This window comes from Doryrhamphus excisus, chromosome 5 (genome assembly GCF_030265055.1).
Source record: "Doryrhamphus excisus isolate RoL2022-K1 chromosome 5, RoL_Dexc_1.0, whole genome shotgun sequence".
In the NCBI taxonomy this organism is placed as follows: Eukaryota; Metazoa; Chordata; class Actinopteri; order Syngnathiformes; family Syngnathidae; genus Doryrhamphus; species Doryrhamphus excisus.
Genome location: NC_080470.1, coordinates 18,532,168 through 18,551,406, shown reverse-complemented (window position 1 = coordinate 18,551,406; position 19,239 = coordinate 18,532,168). Strand labels below are relative to the sequence as shown.

Genomic DNA, 19,239 nt, shown 5'->3' with positions numbered 1-19,239 from the left:
ACAATGGCCTATTAGTCAAAGCATTGGTTTTAAGCAGAACAATGGCTAAATTAACTAAACTACAGCAGTAAAAGTAAAATCCTCATCGAACCAGTTGCAGTACTTTCACAGGTTAGTGGTGCGTGTGTGCTGTAATGATATGCATTATTCTACACTGGCCACTAGGTGCCAGTAATGTTGCACTGATGACATCATAGCCACCGCAAGTCGTAATCTGTGATAATGTGACTCCCAATGCTAATATGTGTGAGTCTACATTATGTCTTATTTCTGTCTGATTTTCTCTTACTATGTCAACTATATTGGCTGTGTAAAGGTGGCAATAGGGGTGTTATTTCACATCCAGAGAGCTGTAATAACATTAAAATAAATATTTAAAAAGGAGTCCGACCGGATTAGGAGGGAATGAGCCGTAATGAAGGAAGGACTTATGGACAAATAAAGTGCTCACCTGAGGAACTGGTCACTTGTGGTGCCTGTATGCATGAAAGAGTTGGCGATGACTGTGGCCGTGTGGCACACTGAATTTCGGACAGCATCCTGAAATGAGAGCAGATTTGTGATTTTAAGCTTGTCTTTTTTTACAATGGCTGAATCACATTGTGCCAAATAAAAAAATATCTGTGTGAACTTTTGAGTCCCACCAGTCCCCTCGGACTGCATACCTTTGTGTTTTTGAGGATCATCAGATCAGTGTTGTTGTTTCGAATCAGGAACTGCAAGTGTAGCTCGATGGCCATCTCCCCGCTGAGGATTTTGATCATCTTGGCGTTCTGGTCTTTGGGCTCTTCTTTCTATGAATGCAAAAATATGAGAGATGAATGCAAATGATGCTTTCTCGGCCAAAACGCAACAGAGGCTTGCAGAAGACTTTACCGTGTCTGCTTGTTTTCCTGCAGGGGAGCTACCCGCTTTGTCATCTGTCTCCATTGCGTCACTGAGAACGATAAACATTTCTTTGTTAAAAAGAGAGTTCCTCCTGCGTTCTTACATTCACTGTGCATCACCTTTCTTTGTCTGGAGTGGACACAGTGCCAGTATTTGTGGAGCCAGGAACTGCGGGGATCGGTGATCCTACAGTTCTCAGGTTCTGGATGACAGAGGAGAGGAACTGCTGGCTGGCACTCTCATACAGGTCAAAGCAGATCTGGTAGGCCATCAGTAGGTTGTCCTCCTTCACCAACTTTTCCAAGATGTCACTAACAGCTTGAGGATCATCCAAGAATATCAGGCACTAGAGTCGGGAGGAAAGAAAACCTATTAAAGCTGCCGTGAAAAGCCCTAAAAAGGTCCGTCAAAGGATCAGCTGAGATAATTTGTGGGTTACCTGACAGACATTGATGAAGTCAGGCTTCTCCAGGTTCATATAGAGCTTGACCAGAACCCGCAGCACCTCATTGCGGAACTTCTTGTTCTGCATGAGGGACATGCACACCTTCAGACTGTAGGCAAGGAGGCCACTGACGTCGTTCTGCAGAAAAGAAAAGCAGGAAGACAAAAAAGTGTTACTTAAAAAGAACAACATTCAAGGAAGCACTCAAGGATGACGAGAAGTGTTACCGATTCTAAGATAGTCTTCTCAAACATGTCTAAGCGACGCGTTTCCAAGGCGATGCCAATGGCCTGCTTGTACTTGTGATCGTTTAGGCACCGCAGGAACATCTTGTTGACAATACCCTCAAGGCGAGGGTCGATACTTTTCCTCTCCTCATCCTCTGGCAGCTCAGCGTTCTCCACACGCAACTTGGTGTAATGATCAATGCATTTGGCTGGCCAGAGACACAAAAGTGGATCAAGACCTGTCTGGTAGACCTATGAAAATTGCACATTTATTGGGACTCATCACTCACCAATGATGGTTTCCACATATTCAGAGTCATCTGTGACATTGAAGAGATCTCCAGCGCCAAGTGCGTAGTTCAGCGATTCCTCAAAGGCGCCAAGATGATAGAAAACCTTAGAGGCCACCAGAGCAGCAAATTCTCTGTTCCGGAACGTCTCATCTTCATACAAGACCTCGCTACAGGATATAAACGTCACATGACAAACACATGAAGTGGAGAACTAAATATTTGTAAAAAAGGTGTGCAGAAATTACAACAGCAATCCAAGAAGTACAAAACATGTAAACCAGGGGTCTCAAACATGCACTAGTTTGAGGCCCCCGCCTTGATATGAAAGTTTAATGTTAGTGTGGCCCGCGCAAGTTTGATATGGATGCTGTATGGTATCATGTACCCAGAAAAAATTATTACGTTTGATTAATGTTCATGTTAAAGGTTAAATAACTGTTAATAGTTATCCTCCCTATCCGTGTGGAAGTGGTACGTTTTTGGCTTTTTAAGTTTAAAGGAAATAACTTGAAGGCTACCGTTTAGGTCGCTAGCGCTCTAGTTTGCGAGTTAGCATGTGTCTCAAGACCCTGCAGTTGCGTGTTCTGTCATGTCTACAGGGCTCTAATAATGCTTTGTTAATTTTAATCTGAAAAAAATTATTTGTCTACCCACAAACCATGTGTTTTCAAGTTTTTATTATTTGCCGTTTTATTATTATTATTATATTTATTTATTACTGATTGATTTTCTTTATTCTTGATCTGTTTATTTATTTTTCATCTTATTTTGTGCAGAAAAATAAAATAAAAATTTGAGAGCAGTGGAATGTTTTATCAGAGCTTTTATTGTAGAAAATCGGAACCAAAGCACTGAAAAAGTTTGTATATTTTTCTGTTTTTAATAAAAACGTTTTTTAATAAATGCGTTTTTTTTTTTTTGGAAAACCTGATGCGGCCCAGCCTTGCCCAGACCCTAGCTCCAGTGGCCCCCTGGTAAATTGAGTTTGAGACCCCTGATGTAAACAAACAGCAATACAAATTACAATTACATCACCAGGAAGAGGAAAGTATCAAAACCCAGAGTTACAGGAAGTGATAAGGTTGGTACATTCTTTTTCCTGTTTTGTGGCACACATTTGAGCTGCTTTACGCATGTGGCTGGTAGTTGGAGTTGCTCAATGGTGCAGGGCTCGACAATAACGATGTACCAATGGCCCGGGGCAAGTTAAAACAAAATTGGGGCAAGTAAATCCAATCAGTGATATTCCCGTCGGGCAAGTGCACTTTGGCATGCCATACTGCCAAGAGTTTTTTTAAAAGCGGTTCTTGTTGGGTGTTGGTAAAACACGGACTGCGTAATTCCGGTGGTAATGGAAATGGACCAATCAAAATCGTTTATTTAGACCGCGGTCCACAGTCCGCGTTTTACCCACACCTGTTCTTGTTCGCGATCAACCAATCAGCGATCGTTTGACTACGAAAATATCCATCATGGCGTCCCCGCCAACATGGTCTAATTCTTCAACAACTTGTGAAGGAAAACAGTGCCTCCTAAACGAGTATTTTATTAGCAGCAGCAAATCAAATGATGGCACAGGTGAGTGAATCACATTGCTGTGACAATTTGAAGTGGTCACAATGAAACACCACCCATTAGATCCAATACCAAATGCTGATTTTGCACAAGCTACAAAATCTAGCGCTTCCATTTCTCTGTGTATTCTCTCATTTTTGCTTCACAAATTATTGTTTGACCATTGAGCATTTTTTTCTGGATTTAAAACACTTTACTAGTACACAAATGTGTCTATTCAATAATGTTTCATTGTGGTGCAGAACTTATAAATATTACTGCTTACTAAAAATGAGATGATATCATTATGGCAGTCTTTTCATTTTACATGGGGCAAGTCCGGGCAAGTAGTTCTCACCTTAAGGGTTCCCCATGGGCAAGTAATTTTTGTTTTTAATGTAGAGCCCTGTGGTACTTACCAGACGGAAGGAACAGGTGTACTACAGGAGTATAGCCAATATTTTAATAAACGCTATAACAGGGGTACAAATCCCCTTCCAGATGGTCTGATTTGTTTTGCTATTTGTTAAAAGTGTTTTGCACCTTACATTATGGTTCTACTTACATTTTGTCAACAGATCCTGAAATTTCTGCCCAGAAGTCATTGACAAGGTAGTCCAGCTTCTGCAGTGCAAACACCTGTAAATAAAATTCAGATTCGTCATATATATATCTTTGATAGGCCTAGTGGAAACCTGGACTCGGTTATTTTACCTTGAGTTGTGGTTCCTCCTCATCAAGGAGGGAAATAATTCCAGCTGGGGGGAAAAAAGAAGACATTATGTGTCAATATGTGGCTTGGTATAGTATTTAAACATAACAACACAACAGTAAGGGCAGTGTTATGTTCATTCATTTTATTTTACTGAGTGCTAACACAAGAATCGTATGACCAAATGTTTCCCAATAATAAGACATTTTACTGCACGGCAACGGATATTCGTCTCTATACTCCAAATGTTGACCCCAAATACTGCCGTTTTACAAAAACATAACTGTGAAATTATACAAAAAGATAGGGTTTTAAGATACCCATTACATGCTAAATGCTAACAAACAGCAGCCAGTGGTCTGTGTGACTCAGCTAAATCAATGGCGGCTAGCTAAAGTTGCGGCTAGCTCAATAATGTAGATTCTAACGACTTACCCGCCGATGTTATCATGCTGGGCGAAGTATTAGCTCCTCTACTCCGAGTCAAAAGTTATAAATCTTACGTGAGAACTTGTATAATTTAGTTAGGTAAAATATTTTTTAGCATATGCACAACAGCGAAATCCTGACGTAGCTGTTGCTAACTTCTATTTGACAAAGCCGGAGGTCCCGGCCACTAGGACCTCCCATATTGCTGCCCATTTTTTGCCTGTCTAAAATAAACATTAACAATCCATGTTGTATTTTTTGATATTAATACAGTTAATGCTGACACAAAAATGTATTTTACTTTGACTGTAAAAGGCTGAGACGTAACAAATTACGTCAAACTACAAAATGAATAATCTTTAATGACAGGCTTTTCATACAGGGCCTTGCCTTACCTTTCCACACGGGGTCAGTATTCAACTACATTCTGTCTCATTCCCTGTAGTCAACAAAACCAATTACAAAGTCCAAATTGTGAATGTTTTTATTCAAATATATGTTACCAATAAACAATTCAATAGCCTAATAAATATATACAATGTCAGCACTCATTTGTTTAGTATTACAGCTGCCAAAAGCATAAATGTGAGGCTCTACATTTTACTGTATGTGGTTATTTTCTTTATAATAGTATGGAAAAAGAATAAATGCTCTGCTCCTAAGTTGCTATGCTCAGTATTTTGTAGGTCTACAAATAAGTTATGGAAGGCACAAGTTACAGCAGTTTGGTTCAATTGGTGATAAAATCATGTATAATTGCTTTAGAACTAACAAAGTCAAAGGTGCTACTAAATTGTACTTCATTTATAAAGCATTCACCCACAAGGTGACACTAAATGTCATAATAATAAGGCATATCTACTGTTATTTGTATATTGATGCAGAACAACATGGACATCTTTGACGACACGGAGGCTTCTTAGACCAGCTCGTCCCTACAAAGTAAAAACATAGTCCACAGTGTTGGGGGTCTTAGTCACGTGACATCAGCAGTCTCCTCCAACGGGTTCCTCGTTTGGCCCAGCGGATGTGGAATTGGTTTTCAAAGGAATGCTTTCCTCCATGCTTTCAGAATCACCTGGAACTAAAATGAAATAAAAAGCTTTAGTATGCGACGTAATTACGGAATTGTCAAATTGACCAAAAAGTGAGTACAAAAAAATACAAACATTCAAAACTTTCTTGAAATGTCACAAATGTGACGGAGCCACATGTGAACACTTTCAGGTGGGGTAGGGGCCCACTTCACAAGATTTGTCCAGAATCTAGAGTGGGTCTGATTACTCGCTAAATATAGCAACAAAGCCGCAGAGCTGGCAACATGGTTGACTCCTCAAGCCTGGGTAGGATTCCTTATTTATACATCTAGTACTTTTGTAGTTACAGCATACTAGAAACCCTGTGTACCTTCCAAATATGGTATGTATTTAACATTATTAGTTCATTTGCAGTACTATTTTTTATTACTGTAAAATAAAACACGGTAAACATGCTGTGAAATATATTTCAGAATTTTACTGGCATCGTGCTGCCAGTGAAATACTTTAAAATTAATTTGCAGTACTATTTTTATTACTGTAAAATAAATCACAGTAAACATACTGTGAAATATATAACAATATTTTACTGGCAGCACAATGCCAGTAAAATACTGTAAAATTAATTTACAGTACTATTTTTATTACTGTAAAATAAATCACAGAAAACACACTTTGAAATGTATTACAGTACTATTTTTATTACTGTAAAATAAAAAAATAGTACTGTGAAATATATTACAGTACTTTACTGGCATCGTGCTGCCAGTAAAATACTGCAAAATTAATTTACAGTTCTAATTTTATTACTGTAAAATAAATCACAAAAACATACTGTGAAATATATTACAGTACTATTTTTATTACTGTAAAATAAATCACAGTAAACAAACAAACATGACATAATGGGTACCATAGTATGACAGGTAGAGTTACAGTTACTGACAGTTACTATGGTACCCATTATGTATGGTCATATCACCTCGTACTTTGGTACGTGACAAAAAAAATAAAATAAAATAAAGAAACGAAAAATAAAAAACGGAAAAAAAAAATTAAAAGAAAGCAGGAAGTGAACAAATTTACGTGACAAAAATAAAATAAAATTTAAAAAATCTTAAAAATATATATATATATAGATACTTAAACAATATTAGGAAAGCAGGAAGTGAACAAATGTAACAGTTACTGATTGTAAAATTACCAGATGGAGGAGTAGGATTTAATAAGCTTTGCTTCTTCCTACTCCTTTTGGACATGTGGAACTGGGAACTGATTATGGGATGCACTCAATTGGAATCTGATGCATGTTCAAATGAAATTAAACCATTACCATTACTGCCACCTCGTGACCAGCATATAAGAGTACATCAAGACAACTGGATGGTGTCCGGGTCAGTCCGGCCTGTGGTTGGCATGTTGTTGCTAACCTCTTTGCTTGCTGGTTGGAGAACTGTTGGCTGCTCCTCCTCCATTGGGCCTGAACAAACACTGGAACGGCCACAGCAGCGGGTTCCCACTACTGCTGCTGCTAATATCTGGAAGGCAACGAGAGGCGTTTAAACAACTTGGCAGCTTATCCAAAGTGCTTTATTGTTTCATGAATGCTGCTTTTGTTCCTCTTGGGCTTTCATCAGCCGCAGTAGGAAGAGGTAGCGGTCTTGTGAATATCATGCATTGACCTACTTTCATCTTATGTCGGCACTCATCAGTGAAATCATCAGTGAAGGCTCTTGAATGCAACATAATTACAAACTATTGCCGGTAAAAGGAAAATGGATGGCGCTTCCATGTAAAATATGAAACAGGTTGTCAAACTGGACGGTGTCCTCCAGGTTAAAGACCCTGCACATAAAACAAACATGCACCCAAAGTCTACTAAGCAAACTACAAACTACAAACTAAAACGCACATGGTCACAATAGAACCTCCAAGATAATTTTCCCCTCCAATAGGAAATGCAGTCACTTTCACAAATAATAATAATAATAACTCCTATTATTAGTCAAGAATATATTTATATTCATTCATTCATTTTCTACCGCTTATCCTAATGAGGGTCGCAAGGGTGCTGGAGCCTATCCCAGCTGTCTTCGGGCGAGAGGCGGGGTACACCCTGGACTGGTGGCCAGCCAATCACAGGGCACATATAGACAAACAACCATTCACACTCACATTCATACCTATGGACAATTTGGAGTGGCTAATTAACCTAGCATGTTTTTGGAATGTGGGAGGAAACCGGAGTACCCGGAGAAAACCCGGCCAGAGATGGCCGAGGGTGGAATCGAACTCATGTCTCCTAGCTGTGTGGCCTGCGTGCTAACCACTCAGTTCATACAGTCATTAAGTTTCAAAAAATCATAAATTAATTAATTGATCGCTGTCTTGTGGTTGACTATAGACGATTATTAGTCAAATCAAATACTGCAATACATTCATTCAGTCATTCTTTTTCTACCTCTTATCCTCACGAGGGTCGTGGGGGGTGCTGGAGCCTATCCCAGCTGTCTTCGGGCGAGAGGCGGGGTACACCCTGGACTGGTGGCCAGCCAATCACAGGCACATATAGACAAACAACCATTCACACTCACATTCATACCTATGGATTAGGGTTAGATTTTACTATCATGACTTTATTGTGTCTAAATGACAACTTTATTTCCTGTAAGATTAGATTTTTTTGTAATATTTTGATTTAATTTTCGCAATTTTATTGACTTTATTCTCATAAAATTACTGCTGTTTTGGGGGCTTTATTTTTTTGCTGTTGTTTTGTTGTTGTATTTTACATAATGACTTAAATGACAATTTTATGTCCCGAAAGATGATATTTTTTGTAGTATTTTTATTTAATTCTCCTAATATAATAATATTTTCCTAATAATAATTTTTTCCAACCTAATTTCCTGAAATTTGCAACTTTGTTTTGTTTCTCATATCACATTAGAATATGTGAACATTATATGCTTCCCAAAAAGGACATGTTTTTCTGAATATTATTCTGACTTATTGACTTATTATTTTTCCTATGAAATGAACACTTTTTCCAACTTTGTTTCCTAATATTATTATGACTTTATTCTTGCAAAATTATGGCTTTTTTCATAGTAATATGTACATTTTATTGACTTTATTTTCCAAATATTTTGACTTTATTCTCATAAATTTACTGCTGTTTTGGGGGTTTTGTTTTTTTGTTGTTGTATTTTACATAATGACTTAAATGACAATTTTATTTCCCGAAAGATGACATTTTTTTGTAATATTTTGATTTTATTCACTATATTGACAGTTACTATGGTACCCATTATGTCATTGGATGGTCATATCACCTTGTACTTCGGTACGTGACAAAAAAAATAAAATAAAATAAAAGACGGTGAAGCGAAAAAGACGGTATAAAGGTTGTTGTATAAAGACGTCAATCCTTTATTCGGCAATTCCTCGTTCATATATCAATATTTGGATTTGATGCGGGGGTCTCAGGTTTCAAGATGGCGCCGCCCAAGCGCAAGCTAGTTACGGCAGCTCTGCATCTTCTGTGATGTTTTAGTGTTTAATCTGGCTTTATTTATTGGCTTTATTTATTACTTTCTTCCTGTTTTTGTTGCCATACCGACCCTTTAGGAAAGTGTGTAGGCTTGCCTCTTGCTCCATTGTCTACATTCGAGAACGGCGGAGCCATCGGAGATCCCCACGGAGATACAGAGGAGGAGAGGCTGCATCACGGGAGTGAACAGCGAAAAAGACAGTATAAAGGTTGTTGTCTAAAGACGCTAAAAAACATTTGTACCGTCCGTCATGAGATGGAAACACTTATGAGACTACTGTGAGTTTAACTGAAGATTGTTTACATTTTAATTCATATTTTCTCAGACCAAAACGATATGGTAGGATAACTATATTATTCATTCATTTTCTACCGCTTATCCTCACGAGGGTCGCGGGGGGTACTGGAGCCTATCTCAGCTGTCTTCGGGGCAAGAGGAAGGATACACCCTGGACTGGTGGCCAGCCAATCACAGGGCACATATAGACAAACAACCATTCACACTCACATTCATACATATGGACAATTTGGAGTGGCTAATTAACCTAGCATGTTTTTGGAATGTGGGAGGAAACCGGAGTATCCGGAGAAAAACCACACATGCACAGGGAGAACATGCAAACAGAGATAGCTGAGGGTGGAATTGAACCCTGGTCTCCTAGCTGTGAGGTCTGTGCGGTACCCACTCGACCACCGTGCAGCCCTATCGATATTATATAATAGATATTACTGTAGTTTGTGCACACCTGGGGGCAAGAAGGACTGGATCAAATTAGTACCGGTGGGAACCACCACCACTATAGGGAACCCCCGAGGAGGATCAGTTCCTAGAAGCGCCCCTGGTTCACACCTGCTGTCGGAGAAGAAGAACCGATCACTCTGCAGAAGTTCCTCTTGATGTTGAGCGCGCTGCTCTCCACGCCGGGGACGAAGGAGCCCACCCAAATAGTCTCCGGTGCGTGTCTCGGGAACACGTTTCGGATGAGGAGCTCCAGGTGCCGCACACACCTTTGCGTCTCGGCGCTATCCGCCGTGGTTCGCACTAAACCGATCAAAGCCGGCGTGGATCTGCCGGCTCGTTTAGTGCGGGCCTTGACGTCCTTTAGTATCTCCTTCAAGCACGCTTGCTTGCGATCGCAGCTGATGAAAGTCTCCCGGAAGAGGAATACGACTGTCGGGTAGTCGATGGTTCTTCGGAGGCTGGAGCTGCTCACCTCCCTCCGAGCCGTCTTCCCCCGCGTGTTGGCGCGTGAATCCTCGCGCTTCTCCAGCGGAGTGATGTCGCCGCTTTTCGCGGTGCAAACGTTGCTTTGCTCGCTCACACCAGAGGAGGAAATCGGCTGTAGGTCCTTTCCGCCGTGGAACAAATCACGGATGAACTCCTGCAGGACGCCGGCGTCGCTGTCGCCCGCTTCTTTGCTTTGGCAGGCGTCACTCACCAAATATATCCTCTCACGGCCGCCAATTAACGCGAGAGTCTTCTCAAAGTCGCCCTCCGTCTGGGCCCGCGTGTCCTCCGACATGACTGCGTGGCTACTTTTTGTCACAGCGGTAAATAAAAGCAGTAAAGTGCCACCTCCATGCCGGCGGAGGTTGGCGTACGGTTGCCAGGAACACGCACGTTGGGCGGGGCTAAGGAACGTCCCCCGTGCGTCGTTTTCTATTGGTCACGTCTCGTAGTGGGCGTGGTCAACACGGGGACCATGAAAGATAGGAAAGCTACTTTGCGTTCAGTAAGACTTTTTTCCTCTTCTTCTTCTTTCTCTTTCGGCTTTTCTCTTCAGGGGTCGCCACAGCAACGTTTTTAAATAATGTTATATTCTAACTTTTATTTAATAACGATATTAAATGGCGAGAGGTCAATCGCTAGGATCAAGCAGTAAACGTTCACTCATACGAGGTTTCCCTTAAGCCCGCCCACAAGCGCAGTGATTGGCTCTACCGTTTTATGCTAACGTGTGATTGGCCCAAGTTCCTTGCTGGTTGGAAACAGCGCTTTTTCTTCCATATACATTTTTGTCTTTTCACTTTATTTCTCGAAAATGAGTTACAGTGGAACCTCTCTTAGCGTACGTGTGTTTTTCGGTTAACGTGAAACATTTACGCACTTTGCACACATTTTAATAATAAAATAAATAAAATAAAATAAAATAAAATGTATATATTATTACTTTATTTCTCAAAAATTAGTTACAGTGGAACCTCTGTTAGCGTATGTGTGTTTTTCGGTTAATGTCAAACATTTACGCACCTAGCACACATTTTAATAATTAAATTAAATTAAATTAAATTAAATGTATATATTATTACTTTATTTCTCGAAAATGAGTTACAGTGGGACCTCTGTTAGCGTACGTGTGTTTTTTGGTTAACATCAAACATTTACGCACCTAGCGCACATTTTAATAATTAAATTAAATTAAATTAAATTAAATTAAATTAAATTAAATTAAATTAAATTAAATTAAATTAAATTTATATATTATTACTTTATTTCTCAAAAATTAGTTACAGTGGAACCTCTGTTAGCATACGTGTGTTTTTCAGTTAACGTCAAACATTTACACACTTAGCACACAACACACATTTTAATAATAAAATAAAATAAAATAAAATAAAATAAAATTAAATTAAATTAAATTAAATTAAATTAAATTAAATTAAATTAAATTAAATTAAATTAAATTACTTTATTTCTCGAAAATGAGTTACAGTGGGACCTCTGTTAGCGTACATGTGTTTTTCGGTTAACGTGAAACATTTACGCACCTAGCACACATTTTAATAATAAAATAAAATGTATATATTATTACCTTATTTCTCGAAAATGAGTTACAGTGGAACCACTGTTAGCGTACGTGTGTTTTTGGTTAACATCAAACATTTACGCACCTAGCACACATTTTAATATTAAAATAAAATAAAATAAAATGTATATATTATTACTTTATTTCTCAAAAATGAGTTACAGTGGAACCTCTGTTAGCGTACGTGTGTTTTTTGGTTAACGTCAAACATTTACGCACATAGCACACATTTTAATAATAAAATAAAATAAAATAAAATAAAATAAAATAAAATAAAGTAAAGTAAAGTAAAGTAAAGTAAAGTAAAGTAAAGTTAAGTTAAGTTAAGTTAAGTTAAGTTAAGTTAAGTTAAGCTAAGCTAAGTTAAGTTAAGTTAAGTTAAGTTAAGTTAAGTTAAATTAAATTAAATTAAATTAAATTAAATTAAATTAAATTAAATTAAATTAAATTAAATTAAATTAAATTGGGATTTTTTTCATGAGGATAAGTGGTAGAAAATGAATGAATGAATAATAATACCCTGGGGAATCCAACCGTGTGTTCTTAATGAATTAATGACGCTAACCAAGTCCAAAGTGTCAATTTGGTGATAGGGAGTTGTACTGAAGTTGTCAAACCGGATGACACACAGGTAATAAGTGATAATTTCATGCAGCAGTCTTTAGAACCAGTCAAACCACAAAGGGGAAAGTGAAATTAAAAGTAAGCACAGCAAACTGAAAAAAAAACAATGCATCAAAATAGTTTGGAGTTTTATTCAAAGGTTGATTTTGTGCCAGTGATTGCGTAATTGCAATTTTTTTTTAAACTACTTAATTTTACTTCATTGTTAGATATCATGGCGGTGTTCCAGCAAATGGCTGGAACGTCGATGAGGGTTTAGACGTCACTCTTTTGACTCGGAGTATCCGCATGGAGAAGACTCCTGTCTCCCCTCCAATATCGTAGAGCCCAGCCTTCGCCCGGAAAAAGAAAAGAAAAAAAAAAAACCACAAACACATGAAGCAGAAACAACGGCTTCAGAAACGACGCCAACGCCGCACTTGACTTTCCCGCTGAGTTCCTGAGAGCCTAATCCTTTAATCCACACATGCCTTTTTACTTCATTAGAAAGCTGGGAAATACCGCAATGTAAAACTTCCCATACAAAGTCCCCGTAGGATTGCACAACCAAAAAACAAAAACAAGAAGCGAGATTTTCACCTTTGACCTTTGGACCAGCTTGATTAGTTTAGTGGGTTGTGTTTGTTTCCAAAGTCTCTGTTGAGTTTGGACTTGTTCTTCAAAGATGATTATATACTGACCTCCTGGTTTAAGTGCAGCAGGCTCTCAGGGTCCAGACTGTCTCTTGGACCGGTCACAAAAACCTTGAGTCCCAAACGTACTGCAAAAGAAGTTAGCAATGAATGAAAATAAAATAACTGCAATTAACTACAATGGAACCTCCAGTAGGAAATGCAGTCACAAATAATGATAATAATAACTCCTATTATTAGTCAAGAATATATTTATATTCATTCATTCATTTTCTACCGTTTATCCTCACAAGGGTCGCAGGGGTGCTGGACTGGTGGCCAGCCAATCACAGGGCACATATAGACAAACAACCATTCATATTTTAGTATTTTAGTTCATTTTAGCCATTTTTAAGCTTTAAAATGCTTCATTTAAGTCAAGAAATTTAGACAACCGAGCTAATTTGACTATAATTACTTTATTGTGCCTAAATGACAACTTTATTTCCCGTAAGATGACATTTCTTTTGTAATATTTTGATTTTATTCTCCTAACTTTTTTCCAACCTAATTTCTGAAAATTTGCAACATTGTTTAGTTTTGTTTCTCATAATATCACATTACAATATGTAAACATTGTAAACATATGTAAACATGTTTTTCTGAATATTATTCTGACTTTTTTTTCCCATAAAATGACATTTTTTTCCTCCAATATTTTACGCTTTTTTCCCAACTTTTTTCCAACTTTTTTCCAACTTTTTTCCAACTTTTTTCCAACTTTTTTCCAACTTTGTTTCCAACTTTGTTTCCTAATAATGTATGATGACTTATTTATAAATCATCAAATAAATGTAAAAATATATGCTTCCCAAAAAGGACATGTTTTTCTGAATATTATTCTGACTTTTTTCCCATAAAATGACAACTTTTTCCTCCAATATTTTACACTTTTTTCCAACTTTGTTTCCTAATATTCATGCAAAATTGTGGCTTTTTTCACACTAATATGAATATTTTATTGACTTTATTTTCCAAATATTTGGACTTTATTCTCATAAAATTACTGCTGTTTTGGGGGTTTTGTTTTTTTACTGTTGTTTTGTTGTTGCATTTTACATAATGACTTAAATGACAATTTTATTTCCTGAAAGATGACATTTTTTTTGTAATATTTTGATTTTATTCTCCTAATAATTACAATTTTTTCCCTTTTTTATAATCATAATATTATAAAAAATATAATAATAATAATTATATATATATTTTTTTCCTTTTTTGGACCACTATGGACAATTTGGAGTCGCCAATTAGCCTAGCATGTTTTTGTGGAGGTTAGCGGTTAGCGCACAGACCTCACAGCTAGGAAACCAGGGTTCAATTCCACCCTTGGCCATCTCTGTGTGGAGTTTGCATGTTCTCCCCGTGCATGCGTGGGTTTTCTCCGGGTACTCCGTTTTTCTTCCCACATTCCAAAAACATGCTAGGTTAATTGGCGACTCCAAATTGAAGAAGAAAACGTGGAGCAATGAGGGAAAGTGTTCACTTGTGTTCTTCCTGTGTGCCACCAGGAGTCTGAGAGAGGAGCGTGGAGTCGAGGTCACGTTAAGCGACGGCGAGACGAAGTCATCAGTGGTCAAGCTTCTCCTTCCTCGACTGTGGACGGCCTCCTCTGGCGTGTTCATGTCGTCGGGAATCTGCCATGGAAAGACTGCAGAGCAAAAGATAAACAGAAGATCCATAATTATACACACACACACACACACCCTGCAGTAAAGGAATGCTGAAGGTGCGGTTGCGCTCTCGATGGCCACCAGGAAGCTCATGTCCACCTCCTGAATTCCCCGAAACCTGAGAGGTGATGTTTGTTGAACGTTGAAACGAAACAAACGCCGCCTCGCCCAAGTATTGCACGCAATCTCCATGTTAAAAAAACATTTTTTATCCTTAAAGCCAATCAACGAGGTCGAGTACCTGGGCGGTACCCTACAAAAAAGTACTGGCTTTATTTCCATGGGAACATTGCAGTATTACATCACTTTGGGTCCTCACAAATGCTATTAGGTTTATCAGTTTCGAGAAAGTTTGGTATTTTCATGCATTCTTCTCAATGGTGGTGTACTGTCTGTACATAAACAAGTCATACTGTATGTAGGGGTGCCCAAAGTGTGGCCTGAGGGCCATTTGAAGGCCACAGCCATGCCACAATCTTACCCTAACAAAATGCAACAACAAAAAAACAAAACCCCCAAAACAGCAGTAATTTTATGAGAATAAAGTCAAAATACTTGGAAAATAAAGTCAATAAAATGTTCATATTACTGTGGAAAAAAGCCATCATTTTACAAGAATAAAGTCATCACATTATTAGGAAACAAAGTTGGAAAAAAGTTGGAAAAAAGTTGGAAAAAAGCTTAAAATATGGGAGGAAAAAACAGCAGTAATTTTATGAGAATAAAGTCCAAATATTTGGAAAAAAAGTCTATAAAATGTTCATATTACTGTGGAAAAAAGCCATAATTTTACAAGAATAAAGTCATTATTTATTTATTTATTTATTTATTTATTACAATCAAAATATTACAAAAATATGTCATCTTTCGGGACATAAAATTGTCATTTAAGTCATTATGTAAAATACAACAACAAAACAACAGCAAAAAAACAAAACCCCCAAAACAGCAGTAATTTTATGACAATAAAGTCAAAATATTTGGAAAATAAAGTCAATAAAATGTTCATATTACTGTGAAAAAAGCCATAATTTAGCAAGAATAAAGTCATAACAATATTAGGAAACAAAGTTGGAAAAAAGTGTAAAATATTGGAGGAAAAAGTTGTCATTTTATGGGAAAAAAAGTCAGAATAATATTCAGAAAATAATTTCTTTTTGGGAAGAATATAATGTTCACATATTCTAATGTGATATTATGAGAAACAAAACAAAACAAAGTTGCAAATTTCAGGAAATTAGGTTGGAAAAAATTATTATTAGGAAAATTAAGAAAATATTATTATTTTAGGAAAATAAAATCAAAATATTACAAAAAAATGTCATCTTACGGGAAATCAAGTTGTCATTTAAGCACAATAAAGTAATTATCATAAAATTAGCTCTAAATTTCTTGTCTTAAATGAAGCATTTTAAAGCTTAAAAATGGCAAAAATGAATTAAAATACAAATATTATAAGGCATTCAGAAGACTCACTTATCATGGTCGGCCACTGCAACCATTAAAAGTCCAAATAAACCAAATAAAGTCATAAATTCTTTTCAGAAGCAAATAAAATTAAATATTAAAGACAATTTTTTTTCAAAAATACATAAAATCTACAATGCACAATACTTATACACCCCTGCTGTATATCCTATAAATCAGGTGGTGTCCAAAGTGTGGCCCGGGGGCCATTTGAAGGCCACAGCCATTGCACAATCTTACCCTAACAAAATGCAACAACAAAAAAAAACAAAAACAGCAGTAATTTTATGAGAATAAAGTCCAAATATTTGGAAAATAAAGTCTATAAAATGTTCATATTACTGTAAAACAAAAAGGCATAATTTTACAAGAATAAAGTCATAACATTATTAGGAAACAAAGTTGGAAAAAAGCATACAATATGGGAGGAAAAAAACAGCAGTAATTTTATGAGAATAAAGTCCAAATATTTGGAAAAAAAAGTCTATAAAATGTTCATATTACTGTGGAAAAAAGCCATAATTTTACAAGAATAAAGTCATTATTTATTTATTTATTTATAATTAGGTTGGAAAAAAGTTATCATTATTAGGAGAATAAAATCAAAATATTACAAAAAAATGTCATTTAATAAAATAAAATAAAGGAAATAAAATTGTCATTTAAGCACAATAAAGTCACTACAGTAAAATTAGCTCGGTAGTCTAAATTTATGACTTAAATGAAGCATTGAAGCTTAAAAATGGCTAAAATGAACTAAAATACAAATACTATAAGGCATTCAGAAGACTCACTTATCATGGCAACCATTAAAAGTTATAAATACTTTTTAGAAGCATAAAGTTTAAATATTAAAGACAAAACATTGCAAAAATACATAAAATCTACAATACACAATAATTATGCAATCCTGCTGTGTATCCTATAGATCAGTTGGTGTCCAAAGTGTGGGGCTGGGGGCCATTTGCAGCCCACTGTTCATTTTTCATTCTTATATTTGGAGAACTTACCCACACAGTCGGTCCAAAGAAGCAACCAGGACAGCAAGCAAGCAAACACGGCCACGCTCCATGTCGGAAAAGCTAGGAAGCTCATTTTCCTTTTGGTCATCATAGCACGGAAGCAAACGAAAAATCTGGGATGTGATGTTTCCCATTCTTGGAAATCCCAATGGGCGCCACTGGGATAAAAGGTTTGAAATTACAGCTGCACACAAAGCTTTGTTACTCAGACTGCTGCGTGGGAAACTTGTTCAACAACTAATAATTCATATTTAATACATCCCTTGTGAGATAAATTCTCTGTATTAAATATAAAAAACTTTCTCCTGTATAAAACGACAGTTTTGTGAACATCATAAGTTGCCACGACGAGCCACTAGATGGCAGTAAAGTATAAGGATTGGGTAAACATTGGCTGCCACTCTTCTGCTATCCTCTAGATCGCAGCACGTCCACACTCAATTGGAATACGACGATCCAAATCAATCATGTTTCAATACAATTCATTATTATTATTACATTACATTACATTATTTAATTTAATTTAATTTAATTTAATTTAATTTAATTTAATTTAATTTAATTTAATTTAATTTAATTTAATTTAATTTAATTTAATTTAATTTAATTTAGTTTAGTTTAGTTTAGTTTAGTTTAGTTTAGTTTAGTTTAGTTTAGTTTAGTTTAGTTTAGTTTAGTTTAGTTTAGTTTAGTTTTAGTTTTAGTTTTAGTTTTAGTTTTATATATTTTATATATTTTATATATTTATATTTATATTTATATTTATATTTATATTTATATTTATATTTATATTTATATTTATATTTATATTTATATTTATATTTATATTTATATTTATATTTATATTTATATTTATATTTATATTTATATTTATATTTATATTTATATTTATATTTATATTTATATTTATATTTATATTTATATTTTTTTATTATTTATTTATTTATTTACAATTACAATTATTAATATAATTAGTCTATTATTGTCCTGAAATACGCTAGACCAGGGGTGCTCACACTTTTTCAGCATGCGAGCTACTTTTAAAATGACCGAGTCAAAATGATCTACCCACTACAAAAATGCAAAACATCTATTTATTTTCAAATGTATTGAGGATTATTTGTACGTACAATGTATGTTGATGTACCTTACATAACCAAATGAGCCAATATTGCAAAACACACATAATTAACTATTAACATTTTTTGTAATTACCTGAGTTTACTTTGATGACTTGCACTGAATTGAACCAGCCAGGGATGCATAGTCCGGACAGTAGCTGCTGATAGCCAGCCTCACGCACACTTCCAAATGTTTATCAGTCATGGATAATATCCGTATCATAATATCCGTATAATAGTCCATATCCGTATGGAAGTAATATGTTTTTTGCCTTTTTACTTGGTCCAGCTCCTTCACTCATTTTAGTGACCATAAACTTTAGCGAGGGCTTAAAATCTCGCAATTCGCCGACTAGCTTAGCACTTTGCATCGTTGTTTACGCATGAGCGGTGACCGAAAGATCAAAATTCAGTTGTCATCTGATTGGTTGTCCTGTATGTCAATCAAGTAACGGGGATGGATGATAGGCTGACATCGTAAGTTCTGCTGCACTTAGAGACGTTGTTTGATTTGATTGGTCGCCCGAAGGGCAACATTCAGTTGTCATCTGAATGGCTGCCCTGTATATCAATCAAGTGACGGCATTGATGCTGGGATGATATTTTTTTAATGTCACGCCGCGATCGACCAGCGATCGACCAGTACCACCTCCGCGATCGACCGGGAGCTCGCGATCGACTTAATGAGCACCCCTGCGCTAGACAATACGAGACCA

The 19,239-nt window shown here is 36.5% G+C and overlaps 2 protein-coding genes across 2 annotated transcripts in view; both read right to left on the bottom strand.

Moving 5' to 3' along the window:
* The window catches only part of psmd1 (proteasome 26S subunit, non-ATPase 1), a 43,995-nt gene extending 39,258 nt beyond the window's left edge, over positions 1 to 4,737 (bottom strand). The window contains exons 1-10 of the mRNA XM_058072783.1: positions 4,555 to 4,737; positions 4,122 to 4,165; positions 3,973 to 4,046; positions 1,851 to 2,020; positions 1,561 to 1,769; positions 1,328 to 1,471; positions 1,008 to 1,234; positions 877 to 937; positions 666 to 794; positions 452 to 540 (exon numbers count right to left, since the gene is read on the bottom strand). Coding sequence (XP_057928766.1) covers positions 452 to 540; positions 666 to 794; positions 877 to 937; positions 1,008 to 1,234; positions 1,328 to 1,471; positions 1,561 to 1,769; positions 1,851 to 2,020; positions 3,973 to 4,046; positions 4,122 to 4,165; positions 4,555 to 4,570 — 1,163 coding nt within the window. The 5' untranslated portion in view covers positions 4,571 to 4,737. The remainder of the gene's footprint in view (positions 1 to 451; positions 541 to 665; positions 795 to 876; positions 938 to 1,007; positions 1,235 to 1,327; positions 1,472 to 1,560; positions 1,770 to 1,850; positions 2,021 to 3,972; positions 4,047 to 4,121; positions 4,166 to 4,554) is intronic.
* Positions 4,738 to 5,041: 304 nt separating this feature from the next.
* LOC131129523 (uncharacterized) lies at positions 5,042 to 10,781 on the bottom strand. The gene is made up of 3 exons (XM_058073174.1): positions 9,989 to 10,781; positions 7,016 to 7,123; positions 5,042 to 5,632 (listed from the first exon to the last, which is right to left on the bottom strand). Exons 1-3 carry the CDS (start codon positions 10,659 to 10,661, stop codon positions 5,535 to 5,537), a joined length of 879 nt encoding a protein of 292 aa, XP_057929157.1. The 5' UTR covers positions 10,662 to 10,781; the 3' UTR covers positions 5,042 to 5,534.
* Positions 10,782 to 19,239: the final 8,458 nt, after the last annotated feature.

Excerpts from the sequence above, each read along its gene's own strand:
- LOC131129523 (XM_058073174.1), bottom strand. The coding sequence starts at position 10,661 with ATGTCGGAGGACACGCGGGCCCAGACGGAGGGCGACTTTGAGAAGACT. Across the intron at positions 7,124-9,988 it reads TTCTTCTTCTCCGACAGCAG|ATATTAGCAGCAGCAGTAGT; the intron begins GTGTGAACCAGG and ends GTTGCCTTCCAG. Across the intron at positions 5,633-7,015 it reads TCCAACCAGCAAGCAAAGAG|TTCCAGGTGATTCTGAAAGC; the intron begins GTTAGCAACAAC and ends ATTTCATTTTAG.